This window comes from Mobula birostris, chromosome 13, assembly GCF_030028105.1.
Source record: "Mobula birostris isolate sMobBir1 chromosome 13, sMobBir1.hap1, whole genome shotgun sequence".
Taxonomy (NCBI): Eukaryota; Metazoa; Chordata; class Chondrichthyes; order Myliobatiformes; family Myliobatidae; genus Mobula; species Mobula birostris.
In genome coordinates this window covers 38856374-38878296 of record NC_092382.1, presented here as the reverse complement: position 1 = coordinate 38878296, position 21923 = coordinate 38856374, and the positions used below count along the sequence as shown (strand labels likewise).

Here is a 21923-nt window from a genome sequence, read left to right as displayed (position 1 = left end):
TAAAATGTGTGGCCACTGGGAGATCTGCTTTCTCTGGGGGCCAGTGGGTAGTTGTTCATTGAAACCGTCTTCCAGTCTGCTTCGGTGGTGCAGGCACGCAGGCTGGTGGTGTTCGTCAGGAACACTACGAAACGGGATGTCACCTTTAAGCGAGAGATGCCTCTGGAACATTTGTTCCCCATGATGGTGATGCATAGCACCCCCGTGAGGCCAGTTGGGAGATTGCTGTTGGGACAAGGGCCTAAGTTGACCGCTGAAAGCTTTTAACTTTGGGGCATCACTTGTCCAGGAAGGTTGGAAGCGGAGGCTGGTGCAGAAGATGATGACGCTGACAGGTGTTTTTTCCACTGACGAGTTTGATGTGGGTTGTTCCAAGAGCATTCACCACACCATACGGGTAACTGAGGATACTCCGTTTAGTGAAAGATCGTGGCGACTGGCTGCTGCAGATGTGGAAGACGTGCGGCAGCATTTGGGCAAGTTGAAGGAGGCTGGGATCATTACAGAGTCCCGAAGACCTTATGCCTCTCCTATCGTAGTGGCCCAGAAGAAGAATGGGAAGGTTGATATGTGTGTGGACTATAGAACACTGAACAGGCGCAGGGTCCTTGATCAGAACACAGACCCCGGGTCGAAGACGCGCTGGCCTGTCTGAGTGGGGCGAAGTGGGTTTGAGGACTGGATATTACCAGATCCCGATGAGTGAGGCCGATAAGGAGAATACAGCCTTCATTTGCCCTCTGGGATTTTACCAGTTCGAAAGGATGCCCCAGGGCATATCGAGGGCCCCTGGCACCTTCTAGAGGGTCATGGAGAAGACAGTGGGAGATAGGAACCTGCTCGAAATGTTAGTATATTTGGTTGACTCAGTATTTGGATCCATCTTGGAAGAACAAGAAGCGAGAATACTGAAGGTGCTCAACCGGCTGAAGCAGGAAGGGTTGAAGCTTTCCCTGGACAAGTGCCAGTTCTGTTAGCTATGTTGGACACATTATCTCGCGGAATGGTGTAGCGAAGGACACGGCTAAGATCGAAGCAGTGACCACCTGGCCAAGGCCCCAGACCGTGAGTGCTCTGCGTTCGTGCCTAGGGTTCTATGGGTACTACCAGAGATTCGTGAAGGTCTACGCCCAGGTGAGTCATCCCTTGAACCAGCCTCTGCGTGGCTACCCTCCCCTGGGACAGAGGGGGGTGGGGGAAGGACGGGAGATGGGAGAATATTTGAACCCGTCAGAGCCCTTCGGACAGAGATGGGATGACAAATGTGAAGCGTCTTTTCTGTTACTGAAGGAGATGCTGACTCAGGCGCCGGTGCTGGCTTTTGCAAACCCCCGATTGTTCTACGTGCTACACACTGACGCCAGTCATGAGGGTTAGGGGCCGTTCTATATCAGGATCAGGGCGCTGGCCTGAGGCCTGTGGCATTTGTCAGCCAGTGTTTGTCACCTTTGGAGAGGAACTATCCCACTCAAAAGTTGGAGTTGCTGGCGTTGAAATGGGCGGTGGTGGATAAACTGGATGCCACAGACCGTCGGTGGCTGGCAGCCTTGTCTGTATATGATTTCAGCCTGAAGTACCGCCCCGGGAGCCGGAATGTCGATACGGATGCTCTGTCCCGACGGAGGAATGAGGAACTGAAGAAGTACGTGGAGTATGAGAGTGTTTCTGCATCCGGGGTGAAGGCGATGGGCCATCTTGCTATCACGGTGCAGGCTGAGGAGAAGGAGAGGCCAGATCGAGCAGTGGACTCATTCGGGGCGTCCAATGACGCCGTGCCCCTAGTTTACAGTGATCTCACTGCTCTGAAGACCACGCAGCTGCCGGAGTTAAACCCTGGGGAAGTGGCCGCTGCTCAGCGAGATGACCCGGGCATTGGCCCTGTCTGGCACGCCGTGGAAGAGGGGGATGTGACACAGGTGGAGAAGACTGAACACGTTTCAGTGTTTCTGTTATTGAGCGAATAACTACGGTTGAGTTTGAAAAACAAAAATTTATAGCGGGTAAGGTCACTCTCGGACCGACCTCGGTGTTGGCAGCTGGTCCTGCCTGAGAAGTATCGGAAGGTTGTCTTGAAGTCCCTCCATGATGGCTCTGGACATGTGGGGGTGGAAAAGACCTAAGGATTGCCCAAGGACCGGTTTTACTGGCCCCGAATGAGGACGGAGGTCGAAGAGTACTGCTAATCCTGCATACGGCGGAATTCGCTGCCTGGGCAGGCTGTCCCTTTGTCCCACTTGCAGATTGCGGGGCCGTTTGACCTGGTGTGCATGGATTTCGTGGCCATAGAACCCGATGCCAGCAACACGACGAATATCTTGGTCACCACGGTCCAAAACACCAGGTATGCTCAAGCTTTTCCCACCAAGGATCAGGGAGCGACTACAGTGGCGAAGATGCAATGAAAGAATATTTTTCGCCGGCGGATACATAGTGGCCAGGGACGGGACTTTGAGAGTAAACTCATCTATGACTGACTGGGCATGCTCGGGGTTGAGAAATCGAGGACCACGCCCTATCATCCGCAGGGCGGTCCCCAGCCGGAGATGTTTAATCGGGACTCTGGAGATCAGCAAAAAGAACCGCTGGAGTCGACATATTAGGCAAATGGTTCACCGTTACAACTGTACACGGAATGAAGCTACTGGTTACTGCCCCTATTATCTTATGTTTGGGGGCGAAGCCAGGTTGCCCATTGACCTCTGTTTCGGGACTGATGCGGGTGAGGTATCGCCGACGCCTTACTTGAAGTATGTGTCTGATATGAGGAAAGAGCTGAAATGGGCTTACGAGTTAGCCGGGGAGGCGGCCGTCCGGCAGAATCGGGGAAATAAGAGGAGATATGACACGAAAGTAAAGTTCTCCCAACTCCTACCGGGAGAACGAAGCCTCATAAGGAATCTGGGATTAACTGGAAAGCACAAACTGGCTGATCACTGGGCAGCCACGCCCTATGTGGTGGAGAGTCAGATGCCAAATTTACCGGTTTTCCGGGTGCGGCCCGAGGATAGAAAGGGGCCTGTCAAGATTCTCCATCAGAATCACCTTTTGCCCCTGGGGTAAGACGTACAGATAAAACGGGAGCTTGAAGCGGCGGCTGCACCCAGTATCAGGACTCTGCGTCCCCGCAGGGTGGAGGACGTGCCTACCTCGGGAGAGACGGGCCCAGGTCCAGCCCCTGTGCGGGATACTGACTCGGAGGATGATGACTGGGATGGTTGGTATCTTCTGCCGTTCGCTTATACTCCCGTGATCGAGGAAGAGAGTCCTGGCATTTCCCCACTGTGTTAGACGGGGTAAGGGGGGCTAGTGATAGGCAGTCCGTGGTACCGCAGGGCGCTGAAGGAGAGTATGTCGGGTTTGAACCAGAGATAGAGGGTTCCGAGGCGCCGAGGGGTTTGGGTGACCGCCTCGTAGTTTCAAAAGGTCCCCTATAGTCTCCGAGGCGGAAGAGTCAGAAGCGGGGATACGTAGGTCTCATAGAAGTCGGAACCCCCCGGAGAAGTTGGCCTATGTTGCACCCGGGGAGCAGGGTGTGATCTCTACTGTTTTGGGAAGTTATTTCCCTGCTTTCTGCACGTGGATTGGGCTGTTTGTTTTGCAGGAAGGCGTGGCGAATTATCTGACTGTCATGACGGCATGACTTACTTCGGTGGGGGGAGAATGTAGGGTTCTCAGTAATACTAGATGGACAGTTAACTGTTAATTGCTTATTACCAAAATGGCTTCTCGTACTGTTAAATGCTGAGCAAGGTGTTCTCTGTACAGCGTGTTTGGAATATACGTAGTGATAATGGAAATTGTCTTCATTTGCTAGCCAATGCAAGTCATGTTATGTTATCTTGTATATGTGTGCTGAGTTGAGGAGCGCGGGCTTTTTCGGGAGGCGAGCCGACAGGACAGACGTGCGGGGAACGGATAGCGGTTCCAGGGCGGCAGATACCGGACCTCGGGGGTTCGGATGGTGGCCGCAGTCTCGGAAAGACGTTGTGGATGGAATCGGAGGCGTGAGCTCCGAAGTATTAAAATATTATGCGCACAGGACTGATATGTTACTAACGGGGCACATTTTCTTCTAGCTGTTGCCACTAACCCATCACCAAAACTTGCTATAACGTATAAATCTTTACTCGCACTTGGCATATTGTTTGATATTTGTGTCGTGGCTGATCACTGGGTGCCTCACACCGTATCCACACCAAAGCAATTGCACTGTTGGCGGGTCGACGGCTATTCGCCCTAGGCAACGGGAGCCAGTTGCGGCAAAGGCCGTTATACCAGCATGTGTCGTGAAATTTGTTAAAGTAGCAGCCGCACTTCAATGCAATACATAACGAATATAATAAATTATAATAATAGCAACAAAGGCATAAGTACATCAATTACAGTTAAAAATCGTGCAAAAAAGAGAAATAAGATATTAAAAAGTGGGTTGTGCTTACGGGTTGAATGCCCATTTACGAATCGGATGACAGAAGGGAGGAAAATTACCTAAATCACCGAGCGTGTGTTTTTAGGCTTCTGTAGCTCCTGGATGGTGACAGTGGAAAAATGGCTTGTCCTGGGTGCTGGATGTCCTTAATACCGGACGCTGCCTTTCTGGGACACCGCTCCCTGAAGATGTCCTGGGTACTTTGTTAGGCTGGTACCCAAGATGAAGTCGACTAGATTTACAACCGTCTGCAGATACTTTCGGTCCTGTGCAGTAGCACAGCACCACCACCCCACAACCCCCCACTATCATACCAGACAGCGATGTGGCCTGTCAGAATGCGCGTCACGGTACATCTAAAGAGGATTTTTTAAACTGCATTTGTACTTGTTCACACATCAAACCTCTTCAAACTCCGAATGAAGTATGGTCTTTTTCTTGTTTTGTTTATAACTGCATGGATATGTTGGGACCAGTTTACATCCTCAGAGATCTTGACACCTAGGAACATGACAATGCTCACTCTCTCCACTTCTGAATCCTCTGAGGATTGGAAAGTGCTCCTTTCTCTTACCTTTCCAGAGTCCACAATCAGCTCTTTGGTTTTACTGACGTTGAGTGCAAGGTTGTTGCTACGACGCCACTCTTCCAGTTGGGACATCTCGCTCCTGAACGCCCTCTCGTTTCCATGTCAGGTTCTACCAGAAAATGGTTGTGTCATCAGCAAATTTATAGACGGTATTTGAGCATTAAAGATTTTAGAGCAGTGGGCTAATCACGCAACTCTGAGGCGCACCAGTGTTGATTGTCAGCGAGTAGGAGATTTTATCATCAATCAGCAAATATTGTGGTCTTCCAGTCAGGAATTCGAAGATCCAGTTGTAGAGGGAGGTACCGAGGCCCAGGGTCTGCAACTTTTCAATCCGGATTGTGAGAGTGATGGTATTACATGCTGAGATATTGTCGATTAACAGCACCTTTGTTGTTTGTGCTGTCCAGATAGTCAGAGGCCGCGTGAAGAGCCAGTGAAATTGCATCTACCGAAGACGTATTGTGGCGATAGGCAAATTGCAACGGGTCCTTGCTGAGGCAGGGGTTCAGCCTTATTCCTCTGAATTACACAGTACAGGACTAGAGCCATATAATGCCCCTCAAATGACAAGCCTTTCAAAGGCGGAATCATTTTGATTGACCTCCACAATGTCAGCATATCTTTATAAGAAAGGGACGCAAAATTGCTCACAATTCTGCAAGTGAATGTCCCTTACTGTTAGACTCTTGTTAAACTCTGTTCGACAGAGCTCAGTTTGAGTACTATTTACCATTCCCAGGTATGGCGGACACTGACTGCAATACTGTGCAATTTTACCGTCGCTTATTATTTGGACTGTGTGAATGTGCACCACTATTGTATAAATTCACAGCAAATCTTGCACTACCATCTTATCAGTGTAAACGTGTAAATCTTGCGAATATTGTCATCTTTGATTTATTATTCCTGGAAAGTTTATATTTTGAGGTACTTACTTCTATTCCTTCGTACCTCTCCTCTAATATTTGTGTATCTGAGCACTTGTAATATTAATGTGACATCTGTAAATTTCTTTGGAATCAATAATGCATCGGTAAATCTCTCTACCTATCCTCCGTATTTACCACCTTAAAGGTTGCTTTACGTAAAGCTATCTAATCAATTTCTCTTCCCTGCACAACAGCCAGTCCAGCATAACTGATCCCCAAGTGAGCTCAACCACCAGCCGCTCGAAAAAGCCATATCATAGCATACTAGAAATGTCTCCTCTTGGAAGCGTTTTTGGAAAATCTGATTTCACAGTCTTTCTACATATTGAAATACCTCACGTCTGTCGTAACACTACACTTTTGCCATGCATTTTCTATCTTAGCCACTGTTTGGGGATCTTTACATAACTCCCATCTGGGTCATTTTACCCTGCTGTTCCTTAGCCCTACGTATAAAGATACAACATCATCTGACCATATGTACTCTCTTTCTAATGATTAGATTTTAGTTTTGTACCAACAGAAGTGCGCTGTGCGCTTTGCTTCCATGCCTTTCCTTTCGATACAATGTGCATGTCAGGGTCCGGATCGTAAATTCTCTATTTTCTCCTAATTTCCTTTGATAGTGCCACAATTCCGACCGTCAGTTTCCCACTTGCTCCTAATTCTCTTTGATGACGGCACACCTGGTTTCCATCAGGACCTGCAGCATGAGAACTCCGGCGTTACAACCAGTAGTTGCCAGATTGTTGGTTTTGAGGGTGTGGTAAATAACTTTTCCCGGACGCTTAAGGCTGTATGTTCTAGGTTTTGCCCAGTATCGAAAATTACCTGTGAAACTGAATTTCTTCGTGTCAGGATCAGTTTTCTAAGTTCAACTCCAGTTCAGAGGCTTACCTGTGAAACCCAGCCTCCCCGCGCCAAAATAAGTCTTTTAAAGTGTTAATTCAGCACCAAGGCTTGCCTGCGTAACTCCGTCTCTCCGTGCTAAGAAGGATTTTGTCAGCCGTTTCTCTCTCTACGCTCCGAGTCAAGATAAATTCTGTGCGTCTTCTGCCTTCCTGCTCTCCTTCCTGTTTGCCGTTCACGTCTGCATCCTAACTAAATCTCCGTGCCTGTGTCGCCTCATTCGTTGCAACAGAAAGATCTGGCCACTATGCACCTAGCGGACACGAATACCCTGCAACAAGACCTCACCAGCCAGGACTCCCAACTGGGTTTGCATGACCAACTCCTCCAGGAGGTCATGGCGAACGTCCGTTCTCCCTGCTGACGTAACGAAGATCGGTGACCAAGTGGACCGCGTATTTTACCCACTCCTGGAACTCTGTCTAACCAGCCCAGACAGCCTGTAGTGCCAACACCCAACGTATCAGCAACATCACCATCAAGATAGCCGCACGAACCTGAACCAGAGCACTACGCTGGGGATTTGGGAAAGTGCCGGGTCTTCCTTCTGCAGTGCTCCTTGGTGTTATAACAGCCGTCATCCACGTACTCCACGGATACGTCAAAGATTGCTTATATCATGGGGTTGTTGCGGGGAAGTGACTTAGCGTGGGCTACAGCTGTTTGATATAATCAACCGGATATCTGCTCTTTTTTTCCACCTTTATCGCGGAAATGAGAAAGATCTTTGACGACTCCGTCCGTGGTACAGATACGGCTAAGCGCCTACTCACACTCCGCCAGGGCTCACGCAGCGTTGCCGAATATTCCGTGGCGTTCCGGACGTTAGCGGCCCACAATAAGGCACTCCAAAACGTATTTCGGAACGGTCTCATTGACATGGTGAAAAACAAGCTAGCGGCAAGAGATGACACCGACAGCCCGGATTCCCTGATCTCCCTGTCCACCTGGTTGGACAATCGTCTCCGAGAACGCCATAAAGAACAAACGGGTCCTCCACCACATTTGGCCACTACAGGGCACGCATTTCCGCCTCCCGTCAGAAAAAATGAAACCTCTCTGCTGCTGCTTCTAGTAGAGATAGTGACCATATTCATCCTGTCTCGGGGAAAGTGTGGCCTCTCCAGAGTTGTCAAATGCAGCTGGTTGCCATGGCCGTGGCGGATCTGCTGGTTCTTATCCTGGATCTGATACTGAGCAAGGTTTCACTTACGCACATGCCAATCGGCGCTTTCTTCCGCTCAATGACCACGGTGTAATATCCACGCTGCTCTGATTTACACCGTCACCGACTGTTCGGTCTGGTTCACCGTCACGTTCACCTTTGATCGATTTGTCGCCATTTATTGCTTGAAACTGAAAACAAAATATTGCACCGGGAAAACTGTGGCCGTGGTTTTGGGGACAGTGACTGTGATCAGCTGTTTAAAGAATATGTATTGGTGTTTTAGGCTCTCAGAGAACTGCACGTGGACAATCAACCCATTCATTTGTTCACAGAGAGTTCTTGTTTTCAGTTTCATAACTCAAATTGACCTATTTTATTACTTCCTCGACCCTGTATTGACATTTGTGCTGGTTCTAGTAACGAACGGTTTCACCGCCAGGCACGTCTTAGTCACCAGCAGAGCTCGCAGGAGACTCAGGGTTCCCGGCAATGGACAGAGTACCATAGACCCGGAGATGGAGAAACGCAGGAAATGCCTCGTTTTATTGCTGATCACTTCGGGGAATTTCATCGTGCTATGGGCACCTTTCACTGTTTATTCTGCGTGGTATCGGCTGAATGATTTTATCAACCCTGTGCGTCCGCCCGAATCGCTGAGAGAGCTGGGCATCATTCTGCAGCTTCTGAGCTGTTGTACAAACACGGCCCTTTACGCCGTTACACAGACCAAGTTCAGGGAACAGCTACAGAATATGGTAAATTCTGCGCTTGCTGTCATTGTTGTGAGGAAGTCGTGAATTAGCGGTGTCTCCGGTCTGACCCAATTTACGTCCCATACATTGCGGTTACTTTCTGTTCCTCTGGGTCCGGCGCTATCCTTCTTCCACTCACACCTCCGCGGCAATTACATAGAAGGTTCCCTTACATAGCCGCAGTGCTCTATCCTCATTCGCCGGCCTATCTTCCCATCACTGCCCTACAGATGTTAGTGAATTTTGCTCCATGGTTCCACGTGCATTCTTTCTGGCCGCCCGGATACTTTGATTCACCTGCAAGGCCATAATCCTCTGAGGGTGTCTGTGTTCCCGAAACAACCCGTTCACCCCCTACAGAGATGATTGAATTGGTGCCGCGAGTCCATGGACGACTCAATTGGAGATGCTTCCTGCAGCCTCGCTGATCTCGTCATTTTCATCTACGTTGCCTACAACTTCCCACATGGACCTCAGATTAGATTGCTTCCATTCTGACATCTCTCTCATCTATCGATCTTTCTGTCCCAAATTCCAGAGACAGATTATCTAACGAAATATTTTACAAAGCCAAGCTACTGTCTGTCACAGTTATCTTGACGATACCTCCTGCCGCACGGATACTGGCAAAAGTGCTATTCCATTCTATCATTTGCATAGATGAGACTTTCCTCTCAAGTCATTTTACAGCAAATGGAGATTCTCTTTCACCACGATTGAAGGTGCCATCACCACTCCCTGTCTCATTTCACGCAGGTAAAACACTCCATCCCTCCCAAACTAACAGAAGTGATGGGGTCTCCTGGTCCTCAGGTAACACGCAATGAGCCTTCGCATGCAAGATAGCTTCTATAACTTCCACCATCTCCATAGCGACTCTACCACCCGGCAGGACTTTCCCTCCCCCATCTCCGGTTTCCAAAGATCGCTTTCTGCGCGACTCTATTGTTTACTCGTCGTTGCCCACAAGTCCCCCCTATTACTGTCACCGTACTCCAGACATTATTTCCACACGGACACTGGTTATTCAAGTACAACGGAGACCACAATGATAACATACTTCATTTCCAGTGTCCACTCCCTTGCAAGAAATAAAATACTGATTATCCATCAGGGGGAGAAGAAGATGACGGCGTGACGCAGTGCGCGCGACCGCTCCGAATTGATACCGTATTTGTGAAGTAGGATGCCGTGCACAATCCTGATTTGATGGAGACAGTTGTGAAAAGCACGGAGGAACATCTGGAGAAACTTCTGAAATGCCTGCTTCGCTGCCGATGCTACTGTGCGATCGAGAGTCTCCCAGGGGAAGGCCCCAAATCCTCGGCTTTGCCTATTGCCTGTTGTCTGTTGCCGAGGCCGGGATCGAAGCGCTCGGTAGAGATGGTGCTCGATGCTTGTTGTCGGAGTGCTGGTCGGCGGCTCGAAGTTTTCGGACGGACTCGGAGTCGGACTGTGGTCGGGTGCTTCCAGGATGCTGCATCGGCAAGTTTGCAGCGCTGGAAGCTCTTGGCATGAAGGGTTTTCTTCCTTCAACCGTCTGCCTGAGATGATGGGACTTTCGAGAGACTTTATTTTTACCGTGTCCGTGGTCTGTTCTTCTATCAAATTACGGTATTGCTTGCACTGTTGTAACTGTATGTTGTAATTATGTGATTTTCGTCAGTTTTTAGTCTTGGTCTGTCTTGTGTTTCTGTGATATCACACTGGAGGAACAAATTGTATCATTTCTTAATGCATGCATTACTAAATCACAATAAAAGAGGACTTCGTGTCCTCATAATCTAATCTAATCCAAGCTACAATCGACAAAACCCATTGACAGTAATAATGACGTTTCCAATCCCTGTCAGACCAAAATACTACCGATGCCGCGGACAGAATTGTCCGAGAAGTTGTTATGAGCTTGATAATCTAGAGATCTGAGGAGAGATATTTACGGATATGACAGAGGAATACAGAAGCATTCAGCATTAACTTTTATATTCTATTCGCTATAATATCGGGAATGGCACAGTCCGTTTCTGAAAAACTCGCTGTATTATTATTAGTCTTCAAAATATTTACACTTGGAGGGATCGAATGTGATGGAGTGTTTTCCCGACACGTAGTTATGTCCATTATTGGTGACATTTTTCTCACGTGAATCTCAGGTTCATTTTTGTGTGCAATCCGTTTGAAAATAAAAGCGGAACTTAGTGTCAAAGTCGGCAAACAATGTGCGCCAAATGGTCTGTTCAGTGCTTTATATAGTATTCCCCGGTCTATCAAATTTTCCCCAACATTCACAACTTCAGAAACGCCATGCACCACCTAATGTGCTACTATAATGAAGAGACTACTGAACGTTTGTTGCCATGACAGATCACGTAGCATTGAAGTACTTGTAATGTGACAGGAAATTTACTCGCACGTATGCAGAACATTATATACTTAGCAACTCTGATTTTGGGATTATTGGGGAGAGTGTTGGTTTCACTTATGAATCCTGACATCTGGAGCTTCCGCCACACTGCTGCTGTCTTCCACGGTGAAAACTGATGCAAAATGTTACAGCGCGTCCGCCATTTCATTGTTCCCCATTACTATCTGTCCAGCATCGTTTTCCAGCTGTCCGATGTCCAGTCTGGTCACTCTCTTTCACGTTATATATCTAAAAAAATGTGGGTACCGTCTTTAATATTGTTGGCTAACGTTATTTTGCATTCCTTCGATGCCTTCTTATTGACATTTTAGTTGCCTTCTGTTGAATGTTTAAAAACGTCCCAATCATCTAACCCCACTAATTCTTGCTCTTTTATGTGCCTAATTTTTGGATATTAAGTTGTTTTTTCTCTTCTCTTGTTCGACACAGTTTGTCATGTTTTTCTTTACAATACCGCTTCTCTTGTGACGCACGAATCCTGTGCCTTCTAAATCCTTTCCGTAATTGCAGGCACTGCTGCTCTGTCGCCATGTCTGCTCGTGTCTTTTCCCCCCAATCAATTCTGGCCAACTCCTCCCTCATGCTTCTGTAATTTCATTTACTCCATTGAAGTTCTGATACATCTGACATTCGCTTTTCCTTCTCAAATTTCAGGATGAATTCGATCATAGATCTATCTACAATGAATTAACACCTTCTGATCCTGTGGGACCTCTTTTAAATGATTTGCTTTAATCTTGCAGAACAGAGCAAAGCCGCCCCCTCTAGCTTCCTGCCTGTCCCTTGCTACAATGTGTATCCTTGATATTAATCTCCAAGCTATAAACTTCTTTCAACTATGATTCCGTTTTGCATATGCATGTATGACAATGAGTAACTGTGCTACAAGTTCCTCTACCATATCCAGTGTACTGCGTGCATTCAATGTCACACCAACAGTCCTGTATTCAGACACTTCGATTTTTCCCGCTTTGATGTTGCAACTCGTCCTCCTAACTGCAATTTTGTCCTATCAGCGGCCTTTCCTTTCAAGGAGTCTCTCTATACATTGCCTCTGCTTGTAAACCAACGACTGCATCTTCAGCACCATCTTGCAGGTTCCCATTCCTGTAACAAATTAATTTAAACCCACCCGAGCAACTTAGGCCAACCTGCCCGCTAGGATATTGGATCCTTCGGGTTCAGTTGTAACCCATTCCTCTCGTACCGGTCGTACCCTCCCCAGAATCTCAACCACAGTCTCAACAACTAACTCATTCACAACATTAATGCCAATGACCAAAAAGCCAACAAATCGTCCCGGTAACTGAGGACCCGAGGCATGACTTACACTCTTCAGAGCCTGGTGCTAGTGGTCGCATGACCGGGACCTGTGATGTACGTTAGCTGCAAATACGGCCATACTCTACCAAGTCCCAAGACTGCATGTCCCCCTGATCTGTCGGGCGGAGGGAGAAGCAGAGTAATTGTTTAAGTAGGTGGGCGAACCATGCTCAAGAGTAACCTGCAAACTGGCAGAGGGAAGGAGCCGCGTACATCTCTTTTATTTGGTCTATCTGCACAAAAATAATTCCGAACAATCTTCAGTGGATTAGTGGATAAAGAGCATCAAGTATGAAAAGAGATGCAGCTTGTGTTCAGAGGTGCAGGTAACAGAACTCACCGGAGAACCGAAAAATACAAAGTCTACATCGCTTTCAGCTTTATACAGCTGCTTCTTTATTTCTGGTCTCCCATACTGGCAATAACATTGTGAATATAATTATTAAAATATCCTGTATGCACGTAAACATACGTTTCACATGTTTAAACGCGTCAACATATTGTAAAGAGTGCTGCAAATAAATGTTGGGGTTTGTACTGTGCCAGGCAGGCAGTGTACAACAACAAAGAGAATTATTGCACATCACAAATCAGATTAACTGCAGTCAGAAACAGATGTAGTTCAGTACATGTAGAAATATGGAATGCGTCATATGCTGGTATAAAATGAGAGTACGACATGTTATTACTAAGTATTTTGCAATAATTTGAAATGTTTGCTACAATGGGAGTCAATATTCTACGGAGAAGGACTCTGCAGATGGGGACGGATGTAAAACACAGCCTTGATAAATTTGGCCGAAGTCTCCACTAAACGCGGTCAGATTCATCTCTCCGACCTCCAGGAGAGCCACTCCCTGCATTGGAAATGCAGAACAGCAGGCACGATGCCGACACTTTGAGTGTAATGCTGGAGCGTCAGAACCGCTACGGGCTGTTGTATTCAATACGCAGAATGGATTGCACTTTCAAAGCACGTCACTGAACACCCTGGTGTTGTCATTGCTTCTCTGGAACTCAGCTCAGCTGACTGGATGATCTCACTGCAGGCCAAGCTGCCGCGTCATTACTACCGTTGACCATGATGATAATATTGTTGTCTCTGTGGCCTTAACAGTGACAATACTGGTTATGTAACAGCGTGTCCTGGTCATTGTCAGGGCACCCATATTTTAAATTCCTCCACTTTGCGTGGAATCCAAGTTGAGAATTATCAAGTGAGAGCTCCCTGCAGTCAGATGATCGCGATTATATTGATCAAAGGCGTCAATAGATGCTCTACATTACTGCTCCATCTACTGTCCTGTGGATTCAGCGCTAATCTCAGGTGCAGGATCAGCGCCCACCCCGAACATCGGCTTTTATCTTAAACGTGCAGCCCATATGTCGCTATTATAGTGCCAATAGATTGCAAATTATTAAACTGCATCTGGTCTGGAATCTATACAGGTAAGCCACCGCACACCTGATTGCCAATTCTATGAAACAGACACCAACAGAAATAGCTTGTTTTATAGCTCGGACGACGGAGCGAAGCAATTGAGCAAAGCAGTAATGTAACTGAGTGGTAAACATGCTGCTAATTTCAACTTTAGCTTCTGTGCAGTCAATGTTTCAAACTCCACGTGTGTAGTATAGACTTACGCACAAGATAACACATAATCAGCATCTTCTTCAGTACATCTGGTGTTGAAATACTCAAAACCGGACAGCTTTCTCACTCGACGAGACGGGAGAGTATATAGACAATAGAATCGTGTCAAAGGATTGGCAATACAGAGGGATCTGAGGAAAAGATACTTTTCCAACCATATGTCAGAAGGGATCTGGAACTTAGAATAGACAATAGGTGCAGGAGCAGGCCATTCGGCCCTTCGAGCCGGCACCGCCATTCACTGTATTCATGGCTGATCTTCCACAATCAGTATCCAGTTGCTGCCTTATCCCCATAACCTTGATTCCGCTATCTTTAAGAGCTCTATCCAGCTCTTTCTTGAAAGCATCCAGAGACTTGGCCTCCACAGCCTTCTGGGACATTCCATATATCCACCAATCTCTGGGTGAAAAAGTTTTCCTCAACTCCGTTCTAAATGGCCTATCCCTTATTCTTAAACTGTGGCCTCTGTTTCTGGACTCTCCCATCAGCGGGAACATGCTTCCTGCCTCCAGCGTGTCCAATCCCTTAATAATCTTATATGTTTCAATAAGATGCCCACTCAGCCTTCTAAATTCCAGAGTATACAAGCCCAGTCGCTCCAATCTTTCGACATATGACAGTCCCACCATCTCGGGAATTAAGCTTGTGAACTTACGCTGCACTCTCTCAATAGCAAGAATGTCCTTCCTTAAATTTGGAGACCAATTCTGCACAGAGTACTCCAGGTGTGGTCTCACCAGGGCCCTGTACAGCTGCAGAAGGACCTCTTTGCCATTATACTCAATTCCCCTTGTTATGAAGGCCAGCATTTCATTAGCTTTCTTCATAACCTGCTATACTTGCATGCTTGCTTTCAGTGACTGATGTACAAGAACACCTAGATCTCGTTGTACTTCCTTTTTTCCTAACTTGACTCCATTTAGATAATAATCTGCCTTCCTGTTCTTACCACTAAAGTGGATAACCTCACATTTATCCACATTAAACTGCATCTGTCATCTCACCCAGCCTGTCCAAGTCACCCTGCATTCTCATAACATCCTCCTCACATTTCACACTGCCACCCAGCTTTGAATCCTTGAATCCAGGGAGATCGCAAAATCATGAAACATGACGTGCAGCTATCAGGTCACGTGGCCACTGCCCGCAGGAATGACCAGGCTTTCGAATGGGGCCTGGACCTGGCCTGCAGTCAGGTCAAGCACATGACCCATTATAACATCTGAGACTGATTGTATTGAAGCTCATACTTAATCAGCAAAGTACAGTATATTCGTGCAGGAAAGTTATACGTACTTTTGTTCTTCTACAAGCTAAAATAAAAGAGCTCAGCTCTATCAATGAATATACAGTATGTTATCACATGAATCAAAATGGTACTTGTTAATCTTTAGGGTATGTGGTTCACCTAAAGAAATACATATCTGTCATATCTAATGCAAATATCCAAGACAAAATGCAACATTAGTACATTACAATTAAAATCAAGACGACGATTGCTGGATATGCATCACGAAAGAAAAAATAACATCTGATACCTTTAATGCAGAGTACTGGTGTCGGTTAATTTGCATGTTCCTATCACTGTACCTGTGCAGGGGAGTAAACATTATGCTAAAGGCACCAGCCCAGTGGCTGAACAACATGAATAGACTATGACGTAGACTATGCTGCGGAAAGATAGACCTACGTTGGTGCACTGTAAAAACAGATGAAAATGAGAAATAAATGTTAGCATGATTCTAAAATAAGGTTGGCACAATACATTATTTATTTCGTACCGTGTAAAGTGATTCGTGGTAGAGTGTAAACTCAAAACATTTACAAATGTAATATTGCACAGTAGATAAAGAAAGTTGTCAGATCTGAAGGAGAAAAATCGTTTGCACTTCTGAAACGTGACGGCTATCAGAGGCATAGTTTATTCCGTAAATGGACCCGAGTAGTAATAAATGGAGCAGCCGCGAATCAGAGACTGTAGAAAATCAGAACCGGAATGAGGTTTAATATGTCGTGAAATGTGTCGTTATGCGCTGCAATACATAATAATAAAAACTGTAAATCACAGTTAGAAGATAATATGTAAAAAAAAAACTAAATTTAATTAGTGCAAAAAGAGGACAACATGTAGTGAGGGAGTATTGTTGGGTTCAATGCCCTTTCAGAATCCTGATTGCTGAGGGAAATAAGCTATTCCTTATTATCATTGCAGATCCAGACACATCACTGACCAGACTGACAGAGTCACGACTGATCAAATCCACATCCCTGACCACAGTGATAACCTCACTGCATATCCAGTCCCATCACTGTCCACACGGAGAACTAAGCAGCTTGCCCAGATCCAGTAGGGTCGACCCTAGTAATGTCGCTGCTACTTCAACACCATCACTGGCAGTGCGAAGCCCTGTCTTTAAAAATGTCACTGAGCAGAACTGTTCGACTAAAGATGATGTCCAATTATCAGTGATCCCATTGTCACGGGTTACGAAAGGCAAATATGAAAATATTCACAATATATTCGATTGTCAATGGCCGCTCACATACAGGCAAACATAACGGCTGTTTGAGCAAGACACAATACTGCAGAGTCAGTGGCTCAGGATTGGTATCATTGATGCATTCCTGGATTTATATTTTTACACAAGAATATCAGTAAACACAAGCTGTTGGGGAAGAACGCTCGCTGTGTTTTATCGTTATCATCACATCAGACGTGGTTACACTCCGAGCACAGCAGGGAAAACGAGTGTTTGTAGCACAGGGTTACACATCTGTAAAAGGGATTTGTTGAACTTTGTGATTTATACGCACAAATCTAAATCTGATTACTGCTCAGTTGATTAGCAGCTGAAGAACCATGTGCCGCTGGTATTCAGTGGCTGGACGTAATGGTGCCGACAAAATAATCTAAGAATACCTTTACTTCGACACCTGCTATGCACAACTGTGCTTGTCTGATGTTTTGTGTGACGAAGAAATATGTTTTATTGCAACGTGTACGCTTTTAATCAAAAGCTTACCGCTTTGAACACCATTCTGACAAATATATTGCGGTGACCATTGTGAATAAACGTGCCCGTTCTGCTGTTTCTACATTTCTAAGCTTTAAGAGGAGCTCATTGCAAACCACAACAGAGATTAATAACAGTCAAGAAGAGACGTGTTTCACTAGTTCCCGTTCGATCTTTGCAGTCTCACAAATATGCCATGACATTATTCAGGGGGAAATGAAAATAACACCAGTTCCCAAAGATTTTCAAATAATATATGAAGGCAGATACTGTTAAAGAACAGGAAACATTCCAAGAAGGCTACATAAAGGGGAGAATCATAATAAAGTAAACCGAATAACCGATTTAGAGCACTGGTGTCTTTTGTTTTTTGTGTGATTTTCAATGGAGGGTAAATTGTACAAACGTACAGCGTCACCTTTGCTTGCCAATAAGTACAAAGTCATTTCATAGAAAGGTGCTGATGCTCCTGGATTTAAGTGTTTTCTGTCACATCGACTCTTTACACCCAGCGGAATTGCATCAGCTGCCGGAGAGTGGTACCGTATGTATGAATGCGTCCTGGCCTCTTGTATGGTATACGGGTATCGACAGTAAGGAGTTATTTTTTGCCCTTGTTTCTTTCTGATTTAACAGCATGAGGAATTCGCAGTAAACCGAGACTGAGTACACATGTTGAAGATTATTAATCTACTACTATATCAGGATGACGTGAGAAATACCAGTCAGCCACTTGTAGAGGCAGAGTAAGACTGCGTGCAAAGAATACTTATCGGCCACTCGGTGATCTGATCCACACTGTGCTGGAGGGATCCCAGTTGCCGACAGTTAATTCCATCATCCCCTGTCTCTGTTTCTGCCTTTCTCTCCCTCACCTTTTGTCTTCCTCCTCCCCGCATATCTGCCGCTCTTGTCTACTCGCTACTCCCGGCTCCCAAGGGAACCCCTTTTTCGAGAAAGGCTGATAGTCTTTCTCTGTTATAAAAATTAACACATCCTAAGCTAATGCCGCTGTTCCAGAACCGCTGTTCTGCATTTCTTATTTTACACACACCAAGGAAGAATCACTTGTGATTTTTGACTTATTTACCTCATTCCTTACACGGGATTTTAAAACAAAATACATACATTTGTTCATTATTTAAGGACCATTTTTTCAACTTAATATTCAGCTAAGTCGACTGAAATATTGTTAACAACAGGAATTCTGCAGATGCTGGAAATTCAAGCAACACACATAAAAGTTGCTGGTGAACGCAGCAGGCCAGGCAGCATCTCTAGGAAGAGGTGCAGTTATATTGTTAGTTTTTTTTAAAATTTATTTTTGTAATTCGAATATATGTAATAGCAGCAGTGCTTATATATACACTTCTTCCTCAGCTACTGGGTAAACCAAGGGTTAACTCTTTCTGTCATTTCATGGAAAATAAATAGCGCCTTTTCAAGGTAGGCTGCTGACGTCACCGGAGGGTTTCTCTCTCTTATTAATAAGAGTCGCTTTCACTCAGTTCCCCCAGTTTCAGCGAGCACAGCCTCTCCTGTCACGGACAGAGATCCGGAGCGGCACAAAGAGGAGAGTAAGGACAGACCGGCTCGTTCTGTCATGGATCAGAATTCGGGATGGACGGCTTGGAATATAACAGAAAATGGGAAAAACATCTTCTGGATGGTTCCATATATTTTTGCGCATGATGAACGGATAACGGTAGATTTTCGAGTCACGAATGTTTTATTCACCATTCAAGTGATTTTCTTCCCTATGCTCGGCATCATTGCTCTTCCCGGTGAGTCTCTGTCCAAAGGTAACTTATGAAACAAAATTTAACTGCACATTTTCCTTTTGGCCTGTACCTCTCATAATAATAATTAAGGCTGCTGACACACATACCAGTTGATAATTAAGCAAATACACTTCGATAATTTACTGAATCCAGGACTCCTGCCTAAGGAAATATGTGCTAACACTTGTGATGATCCAGAGCGGGTTTACAACAACAGTGTATCTTATTATCTGTCTTATTCCTGTAGAAAGTGTAACCTTATTGTGAGCATTCCTTCTCCATTTCTCCCTGGTCGTTTTAACCAACATCAGTCGGAAGACAAATTTCACACAAACTTTAATCACTTTCCAACTTTCACGAGCTGCCTGAGTTTCCACTGAAGCAAAGGAAGCATCTCTCCGCGAATGTAATCAGGACGTCCCTCTCCTGCATCTGACCGTCTTCCTCCCCACTGTGTTCTTAAAACTGCATATTCCGTTTGGTATCAAAAATTATAGAATGTATATTTCACACCAGGTGCATTTGACGATGTTTAAAGCCTAGGTAACACATTTCTGAAAACGTGATAGACTTCCGTAAGTTCTTGAAATATTGATCGTGACGTATTTTTATGGTGACAAATCAACTTCATTCTTGCTGAGAAAATAAAACGTATTTGAGAATATAATGAATATCATACGAATATAAAGGCAAAGCTACAACAAATAGACGGTGAGCCTCGTGGTATAATTTGAAGAGAATAACACTCCCTCAAAGTCGAGAAACGGGAAGAGAGGTGCAATAATTGTGATTTGTGCTGCTGCTCCATTTGCAAATCCCGTTGCCCCTGGTGACGGTCAGCGGCGGGAAGCTGCTCTTTATCCAGAGGTGGTTCCTGTCAAGGATACTAACTTCACGACAGTCGAGATGCCGCAGATTTAATCGATGATGCGCTATTCGGCCCTTTGCCTCAAAAAGTACGAAATCCATCAATCGTCAGCCATCGTTATCTGTAACCTCCGCTCTCTGTTTCTTTACCGATATTCGGTCCAACATATTGCATTGAGTGTACACACATTTGCAAAGCAGTTTAACTTTTGCGATTGTTTTATTCTGTCAGGTACGCTCATTCTTGACATTGTCACATACAGAAAAGTGGATTACTTTATATGTAAATGCTTCCTGATGTGTTTACCCTCATTGATTCCTATCTTCGCAGTGAACATGGTGACCATATTCGTCCTTTCTCGGGGAAAGTGCGGCCTCTCCAGAGTTGTCACTTGCTACCTGGTTGCCATGGCAGTGGCGGATCTGCTGGTTCTTATCCTCGACCTGATATTGAGCAAGATTCCACTTATGTACGTACCAATCGACGTTTTCTTCCGATCAATGACCAAGGGGTGTAATATCCACGCTGTTCTCCTTTACACCGCAACCGACTGCTCCGTCTGGTTCACGGTCACGTTTACCTTTGATCGGTTTGTCGCCATTTGTTGCCAGAAGCTGAAATCAAAATATTGCACCGAGAAAACCGCTGTCGTGGTTTTGGGGACAGTGAGTGCCATTGGCTTTTTAAAGAATATTTACTGGTATTTTAGACTCTCGGGGTACTACACGTGGATAGCTGTTCCATTTATTTGTAGGGGGAGAGTGCATTATTTGAATTTATTTATCGCGACTCAATTTGAACTATTTTATTACATCCTCACCCCTGTATTCCCATTTGTGCTGGTTCTGCTGACGAATTGCTTCACCGCCAGGCACGTCTTAGTCACGAGCAGAGCGCGCAGGAGACTCAGTTTTCCTGGCAACGGACAGAGTGCCAGAGACCCGGAGATGGAGAAACGCAGGAAATCCCTCGTTTTATTGCTGATCGTCTCGGGCAATTTCATCTTGCTGTGGGCACCTTTCACTGTGTATTCTGCGTGGAATCGGCTGTATGCTTTTGTCACGTATGTGCGCCCACCTGATTCGCTGCGAGAGCTGGGCGCCATTCTGCAGCTTCTGAGCTGTTGCACGAACACGGCCCTTTACACCGTTACGCAGACCAAGTTCAGGGAGCAGCTAAAGAATGTGGTAAAATCACCGCTCTCTCTCATGTTTGTGAAGAACTCGTGACGTTGCGGCGTCGCTCGACCTGAAACCACTGAAGTTCTATCCACTGTGGGCAATTTTTGTTCCTCTGGGTCCTGCGATATCCTTGTTCCACTCACACCTCCCAAGCGGAAATTACATAAATTTTTCATTATACAGCTGCAATGATCGCCCCTCATTCGCCGGCCTATCTTCTCATCTCTGGCCTATTTATCCAATTTACACCGTAGTTCCACCCTGCAATCCTTCTGGCTGCCCAGAGACATTAGTCCAGGTGCAAAGCCATTCTCCTGCGAGGTTGCCTGGGTTCCCGAAACAACCCGTTCATGCCCTACATTGACGGCTGAATTGGTGCTGTCAGTCCAGTGACGTCTGAATTGGTGCTGCTTCCTGCACCTACGCTGAGTTCGTCAATTTTATTTACAACTTACCACACCGACCTCAGATCAACTTGTTCCCATTCTGACACCACTTGTCTCTCGCTCTCTCTGTTCCCAACACCACAGATCCGTTAGAAGCCCGAATTCTATAAACAGCCCCATATTGGCCTACACACCCCTAAATCAATGGACGTTTCCAAATCGGTGTGTATCTCTCTGTTAGCGGACTCTGTTCTAAGTCTGCGCAATCTGGAAATAAGTACATATCACAAACACGCTGCAACCCCATAATAGATCATTCCAGAGCAGGAATCATTTCAAAAATTTTCGAAAATGGGGGTATTTCGACATTAAAAAACCGTACGCAACCCAAATATCTAAGTTACTACAAATCTGTGTGCAGCCGGATATTCGACAACACGCTCTAAATCTGAGCATATCACCAAATCCGTGTGTACCCCCAAGGCAGAGCACACGCCTAAATCTGCATG

General features: G+C 45.8%; 1 protein-coding gene across 1 annotated transcript; it reads left to right on the top strand.

Annotated features, from left to right (window-relative positions):
* The first annotated feature begins 18864 nt into the window (after window positions 1-18864).
* On the top strand, window positions 18865-21076 carry LOC140207900 (probable G-protein coupled receptor 139). The gene is made up of 2 exons (XM_072276443.1): window positions 18865-18982; window positions 20178-21076. Exons 1-2 carry the CDS (start codon window positions 18865-18867, stop codon window positions 21074-21076), a joined length of 1017 nt encoding a protein of 338 aa, XP_072132544.1.
* The last annotated feature ends 847 nt before the right edge of the window (window positions 21077-21923 follow it).